The sequence below is a fragment of the Sceloporus occidentalis genome, unplaced genomic scaffold (assembly GCF_023333645.1).
Source record: "Sceloporus occidentalis isolate IW3139 unplaced genomic scaffold, rSceOcc1.0.p SCAF_17, whole genome shotgun sequence".
Taxonomy (NCBI): Eukaryota; Metazoa; Chordata; class Lepidosauria; order Squamata; family Phrynosomatidae; genus Sceloporus; species Sceloporus occidentalis.
This window is the reverse complement of record NW_028316997.1, coordinates 13,384,844-13,406,094: the sequence shown is the minus strand read 5'-3', so window position 1 is coordinate 13,406,094 and position 21,251 is coordinate 13,384,844. Positions and strand designations below refer to the sequence as shown.

Genomic DNA, 21,251 nt, shown 5'->3' with positions numbered 1-21,251 from the left:
AGCTCTATGTGATAACAGGTCTAATTTGCCCATAAAGGAAAGACATTGTAAGGGGGCTCGATGAAGTACGGAGCGTCAGCTTATCAAGGGGGGTTGTTATGATCTCTAGGTGTCAACTCAGCCGGGAGGCTGGTAACAAAACTCCTAAATTGAAAATAATGCAAGGGGTGTATAGAAAGGGAAGGGAACGTCTCACGGAAATGTTGCCAGGTGAGCACATGAGACGCGTCAGGATAAAGAAAACCATCAACAAGCCGTCCCCCTCAACCTCTAATCTTCTAAAACCAGGGTCCTCTTTACCATGTTGAAATCTGGGATTCCGAACTAAGGACATATACCTAGAATGTGTAAATCCCAATCCCAGACGCCTACGCACTTGAGAGTAATTTGGAATTTTAACAGTTCTGACATTTTTTGCTACTCTTTCCAATATTAAAACTAAGAACTAAGCACTAGCCATTTTATTATCCAGTTGTATAGAATTAAACATATCGTACATTACGTTAGAAAAGCTTCCATTTCTAAAGCTGCGAAGCGAACATCTGAAGTACCTTCGCTGTTTTAGTTTTTGTTTGAAACAAAGGATCTTTTTTTAACGCAAAAGAAAGCTTTCCTTAATTAAATCTCACACAGTATTGGCTGCTTAATCAATTGTATTGAAGAAAACAGAGTGTGTGATTAGACCTTGTGAAGTGTTTTAAGAAAATTGACAGCGGCTCTAGTTTAGTTTTTGTTGGTAGTAGAGATTGGTATATGTAAATTTTACCATTAGGTGCCAGGTGAGTATTAGGTTTAAAGGCACAGTGCTAGTTTTTCAGACTGTCTTTCACTTAGTATTGCTGCCCTTTTTTTTAGTTTCCTGATAGCTGCCTCCTGCATTTCTAAATATCTGCAAATCCACAAAAACACGTGAATTAGATTTGCATTTTTAGTGAATTCTCCCCTGGTGGTTATGTTCTGGATCCAAGCCAACTGTGACCTATTATAGAAAGCGAGTACGCATTTGACAAGAGGGGTCATATGGTACCTTTTTGTTACAGAAGTCTTGATTTTGTTAATTGACCTTTTAAGTCTCTAGGTAAAAGGTTTTATATGTACAGTATCCATGTGCACATTTCTGTAGGGCAACCAGTCTCGTCCAAGAAACAAGAAAAGTAAGGAAATCCACAGGAGGTCTGAAAAAACTCCACATACTACTGCATGTTATATGAAGAAGGGAGCTTGGAAGCTTTGTACAAACCCATTCTGCTGCACAGTCACTGCATGACACACTGTAAAATCACTGTTTTATAAGATTGAACAGTATTGCCGTGAGGAACGTCTTACAGATAAGTAGCAGAAAAATGTCACTTAAACCACTCAAAGCTATATTACATTTATTCATTTGGCCAGTTGCAATGAGCTGCTGGCTTTTCATTAGCCGTCGTTGATACTGTGAGATTTTCCATCTCGCCGCAAATTTCCCACAATTCACTGTGTAATGGGTAAAAGCAGATGTGAGTGCTTTGATGCAGGCTCAAACCCAATGCCTGCCTTGGCCTGCCTGGTGGGGTAGGGAATGAGCCATAAGGTGGAAACCACTAAATCTCTCCCTTCTGTCATTGGGTCTTGGGGGGCATTAAAGGCTCCAGAGAGCCAGTTGGCTTGGTTAAAATGCAAGTTTGGTAAAGCAAGCTGAAATCTGCCTCATGCTGTGCTGAAGAAATGGAAAAAGACTTACATTTAATCCTTAAAGAAAAACAAACTATTGATAGCTGTGATTTGGTTTGCGGAAATGCCATGGATGTAATGGATACATGTATGTAATGGATACATAATAATAATAATAATATATGCGTTGACATAATCCTGGTTTCATCACTTTTTGTCCTGTTAAACTTTGACACAAGTCATGTGCTATTGTGTGTCCCTGCTCAAAAAGCCCACTAAGCTGATTCGTTATGACAATAACAATGAAGTCCGTTCCTCCATAGAGTTTTATTAGTCTAACTGGGTCGTTAAGACCAAGTCATACTGTTTACCACACTGCAGCATGATACGTTGTCAGAAAACAGAACTAGAACAAATACAAATAATATGCAGCTCCATAAAAACGTATACAAAAACTAGAACCGTGTTCAAAAAGAGCCCAGCACAATACTTTTATCTGACGCTAGTATTTTGGGTTTTTTTTATGAGTTGCCCTTTGAGTTCAGCAGCATCCGCCAATGCTGCTATTTACAGATGTCAGCATGGGATAACCAGCGCTGTCTTTTGAGTCAGGGGTTATATGGTGAAGTATGGGCTGCCCAAGACAATTTCTTTTGCTTTCGCATTGTATACATTTTTATGATGTGAAACTTGACGCAGCCCAGTGCACAGAAAGTACGTGTACATTGAAAGTGAGAAAAATAATGGCATTGCTTTCCGCGGCCCGATCTCAGCATCACCGGATAGATCTGACATTTCTGATTCCGAGTTTTATATAAGGTTTAGTTATTTATGTGCTACTGTAAAATACTATTTCTTATCAGAGCGTCCTATTCATCTCTCCACAAATTTGTGACCTTGCTTCGACTACTATTCAGTAAGCCGTTCTTGTTCTGCGCGTCCGCGATATTGTAATCCATCTGCACAGATGTTCCAGTTGATCTGTACACAGCTGTGGCACGCTCCGAGGAAATCAAGCTTGCGTACTGGTGTTTAGTGTACTTCCTGCAATTTATGTAAACTAATTATGCATTAAGACTTGTTTCAAACTGTTTCTGTGAACAGACACAAAGGTTTTAACTTGTTTTTAGTGCAGTAAAAAGTACTAGGACATTTCCCTGTTAAATGATAAAATGCCTGTAGTGTTTGCAATCATGCCTATTCTAGCTAGCAGGCAAACGTGTGTGTGTGTGTATATGTATGTATGTGTGTGTGTGTGTGTGTGTGTGTGTATGTATGTATGTGTGTATATATATATATATATATATATATATATATATATATATTGTGAGACTGTGAACCCCAGGGAGATGATTAGCATGGCATCTGAGTACAGCTGCTATGCAGATTATACATATGGGTCCCTGGGGTGGAGCAATTGGAGAGCAGGGTGGGCCAGTGCTCCGTTTCCCCATTTTGTAGAAATTCCATGCCGGGTTTTCCAGGAGGCAAGAAGTCTGCAGGATCCGGTCCGGGATTCCTATGGGGCTGGCGTCAGGCACAGGTGCTGGGCATTAAAAACCCCTGGAGCCTGATACTCAGAGAGACTGTTGGGGGAAGAGGAAGTTCCCTGTGCTCCCAGGGCAAGGAGAGGCCCTGAAGAAGACCATCCCTAAACCAAGTGAGGCAATACCTGCCTGGACATTTTGTGTGCTGTCTGGGGGAGGTTTTCCAGAGCCTGGCGTAGCTGGGTCTGGCTGGGAGGTTGAGTCAGTGGGTGATTAGGCTGGTCAGTCTGGACCAGCATAGTTCAGTTGGAGAGGGCTCCAATTGGGAGCTAGGTTTTCTTTTTATGATTTGGTTTTTGGGGTAAAATAAAGTGCTGTTTTGTTCAAAGCTGGTGTTCCTGACTCTGATTGCCCTAGAGGACTGTGCTTAGGACCCCTAAAAGTGACATGTATGGCCCTCATGCTATAGGGTTTGTCACAATATATATATATATATATATATATATATATATATATATATATATGACACATGTAGATCTTGGTACATAAACAAGCGAACATTCACGCATGTATCTGTGCCCGTACCATTGGCTATCAATATTATATATATGACAATTTCAGCCGTCTATTATTACATTGCTGAAACTATGCCCATCACTTCAGTCAACTCTGGACCATGAGCAGCTCACTGTATATTTTTAATTGTTCTTGCGCTTTCCTCAAGTAGATTTGAAATAGGCTTTAAATAAATGTCCCTTTAAACCTAATGAAGCTAAAGAGTAAAATTGTGGAAGTGTTTAGGATTTTGCTCTATAAGCCTGCAATAATTATAATAGGTACTTTATTTTGTAATAGCAGAAAAAAACAACAACAAAAAAAACCTAGGGTAAAAGTAATAAAGAGGAGACAGAAGCGAGAAAACCATAACCACATTTCTCCCTTTAGTGAATAAACTCCAAAGAGTTTCACTATCCACATAATGTTTTCTAGGCATATCACACCAAAAGAGACTGCTTGTGCCAAATGTTACATTTCACACTGACGCTCTTAACATAATCATGCATTTGCATTGTCCTCTGACGTCGCACTTTGACACCATGCTAATGGAATCTCAGTTCATAATCTTTGTATCATACTGCCAATGCATGCATATAACCGGAGAAGTGTATGAATGAGCAATTCCACCTTGTAATGTACAGTATGCTTGAAGAAGATCCAAGTAACACTAAAAGCTTGCAATCTAATGCGATGCAGTTTGCCAATAAAGCTATTCTCTTTACTATACGTGCCCTACATGGAGAGAAACTAAGCGACTGTGGCTAATTCTATACCTCAGTTAGCTTTAATAATCAAGTTAAGGAATGATTGGCAATTTAAAATAAGAATGATGAAAGGCAATGTGTTTGTAGGCATATTGCTAGTTCTTTTCTGTAACGTCAAAGACACTTCTTCATCTGTTTGCTTCTGCTGCAATCAATAAACTACATCAGAACCAAGGGAACAAAACAAGGCGGTTTTATAGTCATTTTTTGATGTGTACAAGCTTTGAAACAAATTAAACAAGCTCTAGCTTGCGGTTTGGAAAAGAAGAAATGATATTAACCCCTTCGCTAAACATCAAGGCGTGCCTGGAGTCACTTGGCAAATCAATCCCATATTTCCATGTCTTCAGAAAGGTTAAACCTGAGTGTTGGAACATACACCTGACCTGAAATCGTGTGATAATTTAATAGGTGTTTGGATGTATGTCTGTGGCTGTTCCATAATGTCTTCTTCGGCAGGCCTAGAGTGTTAACTTTCACTTGCATTGTGCGAAGTGACATATCTTGTAATAGCAAGGGAGAGGTTTTCCTCTAGCTATTAACTTCTTATAAATAACATGGCCTACTTCCTCTAAGAAGAACTCCTGTTATAGAAGCGAGCACAATACCAATGCAAAGCCATTGATATCAATAAGAGGGCCCATATAATAGTATCAGCAATTTTACTTTGCTGCTGAGAGATTCAAAGAATTTAATCTCCAGTCTGCCGGGGAAAAGAGTTTCATTTTCTGCATTGTGACTTTAAAAGTCGGGGCATTTTGGAGAGTCTTCGGAACAGCAGCTTAGTAATATAACATTAGGATGTGTGACAGTAGTATATACATTTCTAATGATGATAAGCTTGGTAAGAGGGGATCTGGTCTGAGTGGTGAGAAACGTGAAGTGTGCTAATCACACACAAAACCATCTTGGGAATTAACACTTTGTATCTACAAGTCGTGGTGCCAATAGTGGCAAGAAATAAAACTTTTGGTTTGTCTTCAAATAAACTGTACTGATATTCTGGTGCTTGTAGAACATCATCTTGTTCCAAATCTGGTAAGCAGTGTGATATTCGGTAAATTTAATTATTAAAAAGAAATAAGGTTTCTGTGTATAAAAACTGTCCCTCGCGGCCTCTAATGTTACTGTAGGTATACTCAGTGCTGTTCTAAACAAAGGAACTGCAGACACAGAAATGCTAAGCTTAAATGACTCTGACCTATGTGATATCAGTCACAGGTATATCTGAGAAACAATGTTACATAGTTCATAAGGTTGAAAAAAGACCTAAGTCCATCAAGGTGAACCCTTCTACCTAACCTTCCTATTCTTGATCCAAAAGAAGGCATAAAACCCCTAATTAAGCTACTTCGAATTCCGCCATCAGGGGAAAAAATTCCCCCTTGACTCCAAAAGGCAATCGGATTTCTCCTTGGATCAAGAAGCTCTGAAATATTAATGTTATTCTATTTATAGCCCTGTATGTCATGCCTTTCTAAGAAAATATCGAGGCCCCTTTTGAAGGTATCTAATCTATTGGATAACACTACCTCCCTTGGCAGTGAATTCCATACCTTTATTGACCTCACTGTAAAGAATCCCTTCCTTTATCGTCTATGAAACCCGCGCTCTTCCAGTCTGAGGGTGACCTCCTTTGTATATTTCTGTTAATGAACAGGCACTGAAGAGCTCTTTATATGTTAACGCATTAGTTCCAGATATACACCGTATACAAAAGGAGTTTCTCATACCCAAACTGATTTACTGAAGCTGCACTCATTGTAAAGAAACATATATTACCCAATTGGCCCTTGGTGTGGTGTGTTGTCTTGTAAGAGCCTGTTTTCTCCACTACTGAAGAATTCAAGGGCATAAGAAGGCAAATCCTCTGGTAGTTTTGCTTTATCTAGGTGCGGTACCAGCAGTTCATTCATGCCAATTCAGGTTTGTTTATCAGAGGATTTAGTATGTGATCCTTCCTGATCTCTACAAGCTATCTTACAATGGCATTTGCCATCTTTGTACAGATAAGCTATGCAGATGAACACGGTTCCACCAACACATTCTCTGTCCTTTTTAATTTTTCCGTTTCTACTGAGTAAATATTTTGCCTTTGACCTTCAAACATCTCTGTAAATAAGGAACATGACATATATTCAGTTCTACCATTGCAGAACAACCTAGCCATAAAAAATTGACCTTTATTTATATTTTCTTTTTGTTCCACAGAAGCCGTATAAATGTCATATACATTTTTGGATTTCCCTGCTGCATTATTGCCATTTTCCTAACTAGAACAAATGAAATATATTATTTTTGAAATACTGAGTAGTTACATATACAATTTACTGTAACCTTACCTTGTGCTCCCTTATTTATTGGTGATCATAAAAGGGATATTAGGATTGAATGGTTAAAGGCTGTCCTGCAAATTGGGGCAGTTAATCGTACATCACCTCCTACGTGAAGGAGCACCAGGACAAGTATTCAGCTTGGAAGCTACTATTATTCAATAGTGATGTGTTTTGTCCACGGGGGCATAGACGCTGTCAGAAGGTTAGGCACTTTTGGCCCATATACTTTGCCCTTTTCCTACGAGCTGTACAACGCTGAACCTTACTTCTGTCCTTGGCCTTGTACATGTGTTGGATTTAACTCGCTGTATTAACCTTCACACGTGTATAAGGGTCAGCCCAGAAGAAAGTCCCTTGTTGAAAGTACATGGAAGTCTTTTTTTTTAAAGAATTAAATGAGGTCTCTCACATTGTAACATAAAGGTTTTAAACGCCAGTTTGCAAGGAACACTTTATTAACCTGAATGTCTGAACGGGTGTTTAAGTAGTTCAACTTTGTGTTAAAAGATGCAGGTTTGCTCTTTATAGCCAATGTAAGAACAAAGGTTTCGTTTGCATTCCTCATAGAGTCAAGGTGACAAGCAATGTTTCCATGGTATATTGTAGAATATTTGAATATCACGCTATAACTTGTATATATTTACATAGCTTTTTGTTGTCTGGTGGGTCCTTTGAAAACATATTTATTGTAGATTATGACGCTGACTGGAGCTACTTCAGATCATGGTGAATAAGTGCAGACAGTCCAGTAGCCACCAAACCAAAAAGGTCAACTGGGTAAATTAGGAAATCGCTCATTAAGATTAAATTGAAGATAAGGCCAGGATACATTGTAGTGTACCCTGAGAAGGGGTAGTCTTTCCAGAAAATGAGGAGGTTTAGAAAGGAAGCAAAACCTTCTGAAACTGTGGTTAACCATAGCAAAATAGAAAAGCAGCATGATGTCATGGTTGAAGATTTGCAATGTTCTAAATACATTTACCGTGGAAACGGAATCTAATTCTTATTTCTCCTGTACGTTGCTTTGTTTAGAATGCATGCCAAGAAAGAGCTCTTAATTATCATACCAAATCTGTTATGATATTCACCTTTTAACTTAATATGCATTACTGTATTCTTGAAGGAAACTGGTTATTAGTTATTAAGCTGATTTGGAATTTTGGGACATTGTGTTTAGAAATTCCTTTATACTCTTCTACTGCTGCTAAAGAACCCAACGTAATCTAACTAAAATCTTCCCCAGCTGTTACCGAGGAAATCAACAGAGTTACAGTGCACCTTTGCTCCTTTGAAAACAGTCATTCCCAAATGGCAGATTCTGAAAGTTTCACCAAATGGCAGCACAGATCAGGAAGAAAACAGCGGTACGGTGCCAACTGTTAGATTGTCTGTGCCAAAGAAGCCTTATTAGTCGGAAAACTTCTAAGATCGTGGTCTCAAAGGGAGCTAAAACTCGTGTTTGCTGTGCGGTGGCAGGCAACAAGCGTTGAATAGCTACTTGACGTTTACAGGCTTTAATGTATTCTGTTTAATAGAGCCACACTATTGGAAAGCAATAAGAACAGATCCAGGGGTCATTGTGAGTTCATTCGTGGTTTAATAACAGCAATGTCAGGAATATGTATAAATGAGCACGTGCATTGATACATAAAACATAGCCATACATTGATTTGTAAGACTGTATCAGCAATTGCGTTCTGTGTTTCTTTTATGCCATTTGAAAGGATTCAGTCATTTGTATCAAAGAATAGAATGGCTGTGTTTTTATCTTTGTGCTCGTACACTTTATTATGCGGCTAGACCGCAAGGTAAGTAGCCTGAAAATGCTGATGTTTTTTTCAAGTGCCTTCAAATTGTGCTTTGACTTTACAGAGTAGGGGGTCTTCAATTGGAATTTGTTGCTTGAATGGTATTTTAGACACTTTAGGCCCTTATGGACTAAAGAGGCAAATTATATATTGTGTTAGAACTGTAGGAAATGTATAGTTTAAAAAGAAATGAGCTCTAAAATACTGGTTAAAAATACTGAAACACCACTGGCAATCACTTGTGTCTGGGCCAGATCCTGTTAATCTTTAGGTTTAGTACAGCTCTTCTAGTACAGTGTATTGGCCTTATACGCACAGGTTATATATATATATATATATATATATATATATATATATATATATATATATATATATATGTATAGTACTTATTAAACAGGTTTCCATAGTTTCTCATAATGTGCAATTATATGGTCAAGAGCGTCAGCAGGTCATAGTTGTACTTGGTCTGACATGTCTCTCACTCTAATTACTACCCCATAATCTCTAGAATAGGACGGCCTTTAGTAACTAGCTAAATAAGTAGCGTCACATTGTTTTCTCCACGTTTCCTCAAAAAAGCTTTTTTTCGCTATTTTTTGTTAAGAAACTTTTCAACTTAATAATGAATGGCCATTGAATTAGAATTTTCCAACTGAGTGATTAATATGGCATTAGAGGTTATCATGGATATTTTAATTATGCTAGAAGAACAAGATTCATGGTGTCATTGCTGTAGCTGACAGCTCAGGGGAGGGATCACACGTGTGCCGAACAGATACCGGCTCTAATAAATGGACCAAAGCCTGCTTCGTTTTACTAAAAATAATCTAAATTTGACTAACATTACAATAGTTATTTATCAGTTGTTGATCGCTCTGTAATAGTTCAGTGGACTGAATCAAACATGCATGCCATAGGTTCTACATTCTTAATCAATAGGCATTGTTTGTATTTAATAAGACATTTGTTTGTATATAAATATAATATAGGTGTATACTTTGAGAATGAAAATATGCCAGTGCACACACTGATACCCATACAAGACATATGGCAGTTCCTGATGGTGCAGATCAACACATTGTGGTGGCATCTGACTGCACTTGGCAACACCTACAAGCCTCCCGTGATGGATGGACAGCTTAATTAATAGTTGTCCATAGAATCAATAAAATCAGCCCAGGTTTTTCTTTTTGAATTTTTGACAGGCTGTTGGTCATACTTAATACTTAGAAATACATAAAAATGTTTTGAGGTCTGTCAGTGGGACCATACCGAGCTCCATGCAGCCGCCCTTTTCCGTTCCATCTTCCATTTCACATCCAGTTCAGTTTCTTTCACTGTGTTTATTTTCTTTCTAATACATTTTGGAATTAGTTCACAAACATTCTAATATACATCAAATTAGCCTAGTATCTGAGCGATCTGCATAAAGGCTTTGCGTCTACTTGGTTGTTCCCGGGAAGCAAAGCAATTGTAAGTCTCGAGGCATCAGTGATTTATCTTCATAAAGCCTGTTCAACATATTCAGCAACTTAACATTGCATATACACAGCAGTTTGCTCCAGATTCATTCAGTGATTGATTTGGAAGGTACGTCCTTGATGTGGCTGTAGTTATCGTTTTATTGTGACCTTGCTCAAAAAAGTATATTAAAACTCCTATAAGGTTAGATAAATGCTATTTTAGTATTCTGCCCGGAATATTAATTATTTCTGTATTTTCAGCAGTTCAGAACAAACAGTGCTTGGAATAAATGCCAGTGTTTCTGAACATCGGATGAACGGATTCTAATAGTGGGTTTTTTTTTATATATATATATTTTGTGGCTAGAAATAACTATGGCCTAGTAGGTAGTTTTTTTTGTAAGATAGAGATTAATGGTGTTTAGCCTTTATTCACGCTCTATTACACACCTTCTTTGTTTAATGTAGTGTGTCAAAGCCATGAATATTGATGTGAATATCTTTTTTGGAGAATGTTAATCGCGTGGGCTGTCCCATGTAAGATGCTGACGCAGTTCAAACAAAGTGTGCCGTACTGTACCTTTTGAGCAAAAATAACTGATATAAAAGGAGGCATCAGGGGGGAAAAAAAGGAAACATTTTCTTAATATGAAAAAAAATATTTGCAAAGATTAAGCATTCTTTAGGACAGAAGATACTACAATTTATATTGCCTTTTCTACTATAACATCTGCTCTAATAATGTTTTGTCTCCTGCTTATGCATGGGGGATGATATTAAAAGAAATGACATGAATGAATAGGTACACAGCATGTTGCCGAGATTCTGCTTGCGTTGAATTAATCAGGTTGTTTTCTTTAATAAAGCCAAACACGATCATTCATCATCTAATGACCTGTTTAATCTTTTAATAAAATCCTCATTAGTGATATACTCACATAGGAAAATTGTGTTTTATTCCCAGGGTGAAATTATTATTATTATTGGTTTTCCTCAGATACATAAGAAGGGTGAACATAATAAAATGGATGCTTTTGTTTAAATTTGATCAGCTTGCAACGTTTGCGAGGCCGCATCAACTCTTGTGCAGGCTGCTTCTGTCTGTATTAACTCATTGCTGATATGTGGCTTACCCGTTGTACAGCACTGTGGAATATGGTGCTGCTATATAAATCAATCAATAATCATAATAGCGCCTACCTACTCAAGGCCGTGGTGTTCTGCCCTTTGACTTATAAAGCAGGAGGATGAGAAAACATATGTATGAAAATTATATCAGGCTTTTTATGTAAGCGATTCTGTTTGTAAAAGAAAAAAAAAAAGCTATGTTTTGGAAGCAAATTGATATATATAACCCGACATCACATTTTATTCAAGCATTTCTTTAGAAGGTAACTTCTGTATTTGAACACCACTTTGAGTATTCCATTAGAGCAGTAATGTTAAAGGGACACTCCAGACATCATATGCACTTTCATTTTTTTTATCTCCCTTTTCCAGATGCAAGAACATGGTGACTTTTAACTATTTTACCTTTTTTTTCTTCGCTTATCACTTTTCCATGGTAAAGTAGTCTTTTCCGTCTGAAAACAATTCTCCCAAAGAATTACACCAGTTTGGAACAACACACAAGCTGTGGGTAGCTTCAGTAATTCAATTTAGTTCTCTTTTAGCCGTGCCATGATGAACACTTCTTTTATGGTACTTGCCTCCTAAAAGTCCAGGTCAGTAAGTGGAAGTAAGCAACTGCCTATAGTAGTGTTGAGTTCCTTGTTGGCCTTTCCGGTACGTGTTCTATCTCTCACGACTCACCATATCTCATGTTGATGGTAGTGCAAACTTGATGGGTGGGAGATGAAGTGGTTGTGCAAAGTTTGCTTGTCACCATAGCAACCAGTGAAATAATGCAGGTAGCAGGGGCATTCCATCAATTGCTTTATGATAAGACTGCTTTTATTATTGGAGTAGGGTGTATGAAGATGTAAACCAAAATATGGCTAAATCTTAGAATTGAATTCCCCATTGCAAATCATGTCCATTAAATCTTTCTCCCTATTTTTAGAACCCCTTTTTATTATGTGAAAATAGAATAAGCAAGCGTTTTGGAGGATGAAAGCTGTTTATATGCCGCACTTTCAGTGTGGTTAATGCTGTATGAACAGCTCTGGCACGATTTATTTGTGTGCCGGGGAAATTGTCATTTAGCGCCAGTAGCCTGGGAAAAAGCTCTGACTGACTTGTTTATTGTAACATTAGAGTGATCTTGAACCTATACTCTTTGGTTCAAAGCCCATGAGGTGGAGACCAGAATTCTGCTTTCTTTTACTGCACTCTAAGGAAGGGCATTATTGACCTACTGTAAAATTTAGCAGAAGACAAAGTGACTATGTAATTGCTTATTTTACAGCATCATTTTCATTCTTGTTAAGGACTTAAAGTGCTGTGGTTAGCAGATAAGGGTTTGTTGACAATGCCTTTGTGCCAACAATGAATGCAAAGAATTCCGACAGTAAATACAATGTAAATGTAATCTATGCAAGCAGCCAGGCTAATATCATAAACATTTGTGTTGGTGCAGGTGGAGAAGAGAAATGCATACAGTATACTCTCTAAACACCTTGCCTTTATAGCAGTTGTGCACAAAAACAACCATAACAAAAAATCCCCCCCCCCCACGCCCCTCTGTTTGGACAATGTGTCACTTTGTAGGGGTAACTTTTCTCCCGTACTTTGTGCAACCCGCTGACTAGGAAATGTGTTAATGATAAGCTATGTATGATCTTAACCCCTGTTACCAAAGCCCAAGATATATATAGATCAGATACTATCTATCCTATCTATCTATCCTATCTATCTATAGATCAGAGTCGTGAGAGAACATCCTAGAGAGAGTAGGTCCCCATTTTATGTTACGATAATAGCTAAGGAACATGACATTGTGCTTTGGTCTCTCAGAACATAGCATGGAGAAGTCCTTCGTGAGTAGTAGAGTATAAATTCCGACTGTGATTAGTTATGTAATATTGATCTTGCTTCTCTAATGATGACAGTATGTTGGACTTGGCAGTTTTTAGGAACGTTGGGAGTGGGACCTGGGTGTGTGTCCTCTCATACAGTGTGCTACGTACTGCAGCTTCTCACACTTAAACCATAGCAACAAACACTGTTTATGTGTTTATTTTGGACAGGATACATTTTGACTGGTAGCACCCATGTATAAATTACACTGCTTCATTGTTGACTTCCCAGCTGCCACCTGATGTTATGATTTTTGTCAGGCAACCTGGCCAGTCAAGCATCTTGGGAAGGCGAGGGGAATGTAATTTGAAATTAAAATCTCTGCTGCGCTCTGTCTCCGTAGGCTGTATGAAAGGTCTTTGCACAGGTCTTTGTGGTATAAGCTGACGGAGCAATCGACCTCAGTCCTGTAGACTGGGCCTCCATTCATTGGACCATCTTCACTGCCAGTTTTTGCCAGAATATCAAATACGTGAGAGGCTAGTTATTAAAAAGGATCAAACAAAAAGGGTTTAGGGGAGAGGAAGATATTGGGGATAAAAGATGGTGGGACAAATGTAAAGGCTGACTTTACCCAGCAGAATAATAATGCATCGTAAATGCAGGGAGAAACTCTTGCGCCATCTCACCAATTTAACTGTGCATTATGCAGGGTCGGTGCTGCACTTCTGGAGATGAAACCCCCTGGCCAGCATGATACACATTGAAACCATGAAAAGTCTGCCTTACTTGCAAAATGATGCTTTTATTTTCATATATATGTATATATATATATATATATATATATATGTATTAATCGCTGGGTAAAAATCATGACTTCATCTAATCATTGTGTTTATTATAGTATGTAACATACGTATGCACTGATTGTCACTTGCCCTCTATGCTCTCATTATGAATATTGTTCTTTTTACATTATTATAATGATGTATGCTGTTTATTTACCTTGTTTGACAGATGAATTGAGAAAGCTGAGTTGGTCTGGCATTCCCAAACCTGTTCGCTCCATAACATGGAAGCTTCTCTCGGTAAGTTGATCTTTGGCTGCGTTTATAATAACGTAACACAGGCCTCTCGTTTCTGTAAGAAGCAAAAAACGCTCTTGCATGTTCTTGTGTTCGGTGTGAAATTGTTTTTAGATGAATTATTTTATTAGGAAGGCGGCATGCAAAGATGAAATGTCAGGGGTGTTTAGGGAAACGTATTAGTTGTCAGTTTTGATCCTTTTAATATTAATGTTTTTAACTAGTGCCAGTTTTAACAGCTGTAGAGCGCTGGGCTGATTCACTTAGGCTGCACACTCTGGAGAATGTTAAAGAGACTTTATCACGGGATCTCCATGCGCTTAACCTCTGTTTAACATTCTGAGCTGTAGACACAAGTGTTTAGCACCGCTGCTCTTTTTTTTCCTCCCCACAGAAAAGCACTACTCTTAACGTTTAAGACAGCTTTTCTTTTTTGGCATAAAATCAAACGGTAAACAATGAATTTGCATGAGATACTGTCTCGTTTTCTTCCTGTTAATAAAGATTTTTTTTTTCCTCCTTCGCTTGCTAATAGGTGTTAATATGTTTGCAGCTTAATGGTCTTTACTCTTGAGTGGAAATACCCCTTTTTAACTGTGAATAATCATAAGCTCAGTCCTATCAGAGATTCATATTATTGAAGAAGAATGGAAGCAGTCTGTTAATATCCCCTTATCTGTCTGACTGCCTTTCAGCCGCATTCAGCATGAGATGAATTGCTGCTTCACTCTTCATTTACTATTTTGGTTTACATTAAAACGTGCATGTTGGCATTACACGTTTTAATCTTAATTATGTTGTCATGCCGTGGACAAGTTCATTTTTCTCAAGTCCATTTTCCCTCCGTTGAATGAGCACAACATATTTGTTCCTTATCTAGCACATGACAAGGACCTTAGTTATATAGTAATGTTTCCTTCCCATTAACCACTTGCAACAATTTATTTCAAATTCTACTCCATTAATACATCCCCGATTATTAAGAACGTGGACACTGAATGTCTTATAGCCCATAATTAAGTGTATGTTATTAGTAGTTAATCTAAAAATCCGTTCTTGCTGACGGCGTATGTATTATTTATACATGTGACTGTTTTGACGTTTTCCACACCCACCTACCCACTTAAGGCACCGGCCCCCGGCTCTATGTTTTTGCATGATGTGTGCACTGCTAATACCCCCTTGTTAATTAAGCCCTTAAGTGAAACTGGGTGCTTAGGTCTACAAGAACGAGTATCATTGATAATAATTAAGCTCACAATGAACACTCTGTTACTTGTTTGGTCTGGACACCAAATAGCTTATGTTTTATTTCACTATCCGCTTATGCTTCTTTTCATGTCCTTTTAAAGCCCATCTCACCTAAAGTGTAGTAGAAGGAAGAAAAATGGCAGGGAACAGGTACTTTTACCTGTTTTGGTGCTTGTTTTTTGGACACTGCTTTGTTTGCAAACATTAAAATGAATGATATTTAAGAAGACTAAAAACCCTAAACCTTTATGTCGACAACAGAAGCAAAAAGCGATTTAAGAAGCTTTTTAAAAAGAAAAAAAAAATCTTGCCGTTTGTGTATTAAGTTAAATTTTTGCTTCTAGGTGCCTTCAAGGAGCTTCCACTCGCTGTACAAAGTCTAGTTTTACATTGACTGGTATATACATAATGGGATAGTGATTGTTATTAAATGAAGTCATGTGTCATTGTAAAGATCTTTAACATTTTACGATGAAATGCTTATGCTGGCTTTAGTCTGTCCTTAAGTTTACGAGCTACAAGATTTTCTTATGCTCAGAGTGATCTTTGCTTGTCCAGAAAGCATGAAAGAAGTTGTAATTTAAATGATAGCACATAAAATGACAAGCACTTATTCAAATTAAATCAGGCTATAGCTAAGGTTTAGGATGGTATCATTACCGGGTATGTCATGGATCACTTAATGTAACATTCCTATTTTCTTAAAATGGTACAAAATGTCAAAAAGGACAATCTTAGGAATAGAATATGCTTTCAGTTCTTTGAACTCCTACTTTATATTATATAAAAAAAAGTGTACAAAAAATGTACGTTTTGCTGTTAACGTATGTTATAGCACCTTGCAGTGTATCGGTATGTATGGATCATTGTTGATTTATTGATTCAGTTCTTTCCTTTAAAATAAATCAATTTTATGCTGAGCAATGTTTGCCAAATGTATCTTTTATTATGTTTTTCTTCTGTTGTACTTCAGTTAGTTGTTTCATACGTGTTTGGAAACAGAATTCTCATATGTTTGCCATTTAAATTTAAAAAAATCATGGTGCTTTAGACACATACAACAAAGGAGACAGAAGGGTGGTATGCTAGGCCAAAGTGCTCAAAGCTGTTAAGGTGAAATCTGTTCCTAATGTTCAACTAAACAAAATCAATTCCAAGCCGTTCTACGCTTTTTCCGTGTCATGAACCCACTTTGAAGCATTTTGATGTGGCCAAATTGCTTCATATGTTGTGTAATTTGTTTTAATGACCTTACAGCCAATCAAATCCTAGGAACCAGGTATCCATGACACCATCTTTTGCTTGGCACCCAACTTTTTGTACTGCATCACATTATGTTACATTGATTTGTAGAAGGACAGCACATGGGTAGCAGTATTACAATGGGGGGGGGCAGTGAAAATGAACAATAACATTAAAATATGTCAATGACATTGACACACATTGAGAACTACTTATACAGCAGGAGAAGAATGCCTTGCTCTTGTGGGCTTACAGTCTATAAGGAGGTTGAGGGGAATGAGACAGAATGAGAGGAACTGCATGGGTGAGAATGATTTGATAGAAACATAGAAAAATAGAATAGAACTTCAGATAAGAAGCATTTGGCACATCTAGTCTGACCATTTTCCCCTGATGTAGAGATTCAGTTACAAGAGTCTTGTATTAGATTCAGCATAGCTATATGCCTTATCTCAAATATGTTTATATCCCCTCACTGTATTAGCCTCTACCACTTCTAATGAGAGGCTTTTCTCGTAAAGGTAGTAGAGGCTGATGTGGAGATCTCAAAGGTGCGGCGTGATCGGATTGATTTGTTCCTGGGTGCAAGTTGAGGGTATTAAGAATATTATGTGTTCTTCTCTTAATAGGTGGGCGCTTAAAAAGCATTTTTACTTAGAATAAGTAGAGAAGATCTCTAGGTATGTGTGCCTTTGCTCATAAACAACAAATCTTTATGGCACCTAACCTCAACATTTATTTTCAACCCCGTTGGTAAATATGCACCATACAAAAAAGTGGGAAGGGGGTTTAGTCCACATGCCTGATATTGATTCAATGGTTACATAATATCGTATTACGCTTGCTAACCTATAGTCTGTATCATTAGCACTGGTACAGGTCTTACTAAATGTAAGGCCTAGTACAGGGGCGTCCAACATGCGGCCCGCGAGACCTCGAGGTGCGGCCCGCGTAAGATCGGCAGCCAGGGCAACCGATCTTACGCGAGCCGCACCTCAAGCCCTGCTACTTACTTGTGGGAGGGTCTTCTGGACTGCACAGAGGAAGCGGAGTTCACTTGACATCCTACTTCCTCTGTGCTTTAGCAGAGAAGGCAGAGGGAGGCCGCGCCCCCTGCTGAAGTCTGTGAGCGGCATCGAGGAGCTGCAGTGCAGGTAAGGGATTGGGGAGGGTGTTTGTGATTGAGGGAATTAATCTGTGAATGAATGATTATATGAATAAATTAGTGTGTGTGTGTGATAGCATGGATGTGTAAGTGCTGGAACCTAGGCATGATGGGACTGTGATTGCTGTTAGCAATCACACTCCTATCATGCCAAGTCAGCCAGTACATGCTGAAACCTAGCTAGCTGCCCCACTCGTGTAGTGATGCTGCCAGCAGTATGGGGTCTGCACATCACTTACAGCCACCCTGTACCAGCATGTACTGGCTGACTTGGCATGATAGGAGTGTGATTGCTAACAGCAATCACAGCGAGCACAGTCCCATCATGCCTAGGTACCAGCATTTACTGGTTGCCTGGGTATGATAGGAGTGTGATTGCTGTTAGCAATCACACTCCTATCATGCCAAGTCATATTGCTAATTTTGTCCAATTGTGTGTTAGCTACTTTTATTAAACATGTGAGTTTTTATTATTATTTTTAAAGGTGGGGGTCATCAGTGAGAGGAAGAGTAAAGGTTTTGTGTCATTTTACTTTATTTTAATCTGCATATTTTATTAAAGGCCATATTTTTTGTCACAGTGAAAAATGAGTGCGGCCCGCGCACGTATACAATTCTGATGAAGTGGCCCACTGCAGAAAAAACTTGGACACCCCTGGCCTAGTATATACTTTATGTCACAAGTGAAATTAGGTCATATCAATAAAGGTTTCAAGGAAACATAATTCACTCACTCGTCAAGCATTGGAGTTTCTGGCTGTCTTGTGTTATTTAGAAAGCAAACATCTGTTCAACATTTTTAAGGGCTAATTAAGATGAACATGGGAACAATGTGTTGAAGCCTGCTATCTTCAGTTACAGTAAATACAACACTGAATATCTAACGCTAGCGAATCCACTTCATTAACGTAAGCCCGTCTTTTTGTTGGCGCTCTTCTGCTCTCTGCTTGATCCATGGAAAATGTTATCTTACTATTTAAATATGCCAAGCTCATAACATATGAAAGGCTCCTTCATTTTTGGACAGAGACGTGTCGGGATCTGTAGTGTTACAACGGCATAAGGAAGTATTGTCTTTCCAAAGACATAAGAAACTCTGTCATTCGGGCTGGAGAACCCGTATCAGCCCAACCACTTGCGCAAACATTTCCTCCTATATAACTTCTTAAGCCTCTCGCACAATTAATCATAAAGCGATACAAAGCTTGAATGGATAAGGCATTTAGCCTGCTGCCTTGGAATTCATGCCAACAAATTTTCATGTTCCATAAAGTACAAGGAGGTGCAACAGCGTATTGGCTACAAAGTGCCTTTGCTTGCTGAAACTGAAACATTTTGGCGTTAATGTAATAAAAACATGCAGAGCAATTCTAAATTTGTAAGTGTTATACTGTTACTAATGTAAAGTGTGTGAAATTTAAATTGAAACATTTAAAAGCTCCATAAAAGAAATGACAAATCGAGAGTTAACAGTTTTCGGGAATAGAGCACTGTAGAACGGTATATTTGCAGAATAGTCACTAACTGTTCTAGAATATTACACTTAATCCTAAAGTTGGTTTGTTTAAAAAAATCAATATATTTTACATTGAACAACTGCAGATTCCATAGCAATATTACAATAAGGGATAGTGAAATTAATAATAAAATTGACAGTATACAAAATCGGCTAACGTTAATATGGATTAAGATCTACTGGTTTAGAAGAAGAGGGACTTGCTCTTGTGAGTTTAAAATCTTTTAGGAGTAATGGGGAAACTCTTCATACATGATGTCCTTGTTTTTCCTATCCATAGAAATCCCACAGAGAATGGACAATGGGCTGAGGAACAGGAAAACTGTCCACATTAAGCTCACCACACAACCTTGTCCATAGGCGTTCATTGAGAGTAGCTGGATCTTTCGGTATCACAAGTACATGTACAGAACAGGTTAATTATACCTGACATGAAATGAATGAAAACCTAGATCTTGCTTAACCTGAGAAAGCCCAGGCTGTATGGGTTGGCACATGCTGTGTAATTTGATCATGAGGCCCACAGCATATGATCGCTCTGTGTTTGAGACGGGGCAAACTCTTTATATTCGCCAGGACTAAAATACTAATTATTATTATATTATAATTAGCTAGGACCAGAATAATCTTTTGGGATGGCATTCTCATAGAAAACGTCATTTGATATTAGTGTTTCTTTCTAACTTATCCTCTATCGCAAAAAAAATTCTATTCTATATTTCAATATGTCTAGGTATTTACCGTTGAGTTGGACTTCTGTCATGTCTACTCCCCACACACACCAATGTGCTGAAAAAATCTTTGGTATCTAGATTTATTTGCTGTCCATGTAGAAATGTTTAGACCCCCTAAGGGGAGCCATGCTTGCTATAAGTAAAGTTCACTTACCTGTCTCGTGTTATGTGCAGCCATAAAGTGTGAAAGGCTTTTATATGGAAGGAAATGGGAAACTGGCAACAGTACAAGTTGTATTGTGCTCTAAATAACCCAAAATACACACAGGACATAAATAAAACAAGCCGCGCTATAGAGTGTTTTCTTTATGCCTAGTTGATTGAAATACATTTTTAGCTGGATATTTCCCTTCAATTTTCTTTTTCCCTGCGTACTTCAAAATACCATGATTATACTATAACAATCCCCTGCCCTCTTTTACTTGCTTTATCCTGCTGTCATTGGTCTTTAAGATGTCTGGCACAACCTCAACTTTGCAGGGTAGTGTTTACTATAGAAGTGACTACCAGTTAATGACATCATAACACTCTTTCCTGTTGATTAGCTTATAGAGTATATATTTTAATTTGTGTAAGTGGCTCTTTACAAAAGGAACAATATATATTTTCTAAAGAAGTACCACAGTCCCCAGGAAGTCATATACTTACTGCTGGACCAGCCCCCCCTATTATATTATATAACATTGTTTCCTTCACTATATATATATATATATATATATATATATATATAGTGAAGGAAAAAATTATTTGATACCCTGCTGATTTTGTATGTTTGCCCACTGACAAAGACATGATCAGTCTATAATTTTAATTTGAACAGTGAGAGACAGAATAGCAACAAAAAATCCACAATAACATTTCAAAAAAGTTATAAATTGATTTGCATTTGACTCCTAATCTCACCTCATTACCTGTATAAAAGACACCTGGGAGCCAGACATCTTGCTGATTGATAGGGGATCCAAAACTTATTTCACTGAGTAAAATGTAAATCAATTTATAATTTATTTGAAATGTGTTATTCTGGATATTTTTTTTTGTTATTCTGTCTCATTTTTCAAATAAAAATTATAGACTGATCATGTCTGTCAGTGGGCAAACGCACAAAATCAACAGGGGATCAAATCATTTTCTTCACTGTATGTATGTATATATGTATATATATATATAAGTATGTAGTGCCAACATATTCTGTAACATGGTACAATAGGCATCACAAGTAGTACATCCCATA

At 37.9% G+C, this 21,251-nt stretch overlaps 1 protein-coding gene across 1 annotated transcript in view; it reads left to right on the top strand.

Moving 5' to 3' along the window:
* LOC149302862 (TBC1 domain family member 22A-like) overlaps positions 1–21,251 on the top strand; it is a 246,137-nt gene that overhangs the window by 40,657 nt on the left and 184,229 nt on the right. The window contains exon 4 of the mRNA XM_089482103.1: positions 14,042–14,112. Coding sequence (XP_089338229.1) covers positions 14,042–14,112 — 71 coding nt within the window. The remainder of the gene's footprint in view (positions 1–14,041; positions 14,113–21,251) is intronic.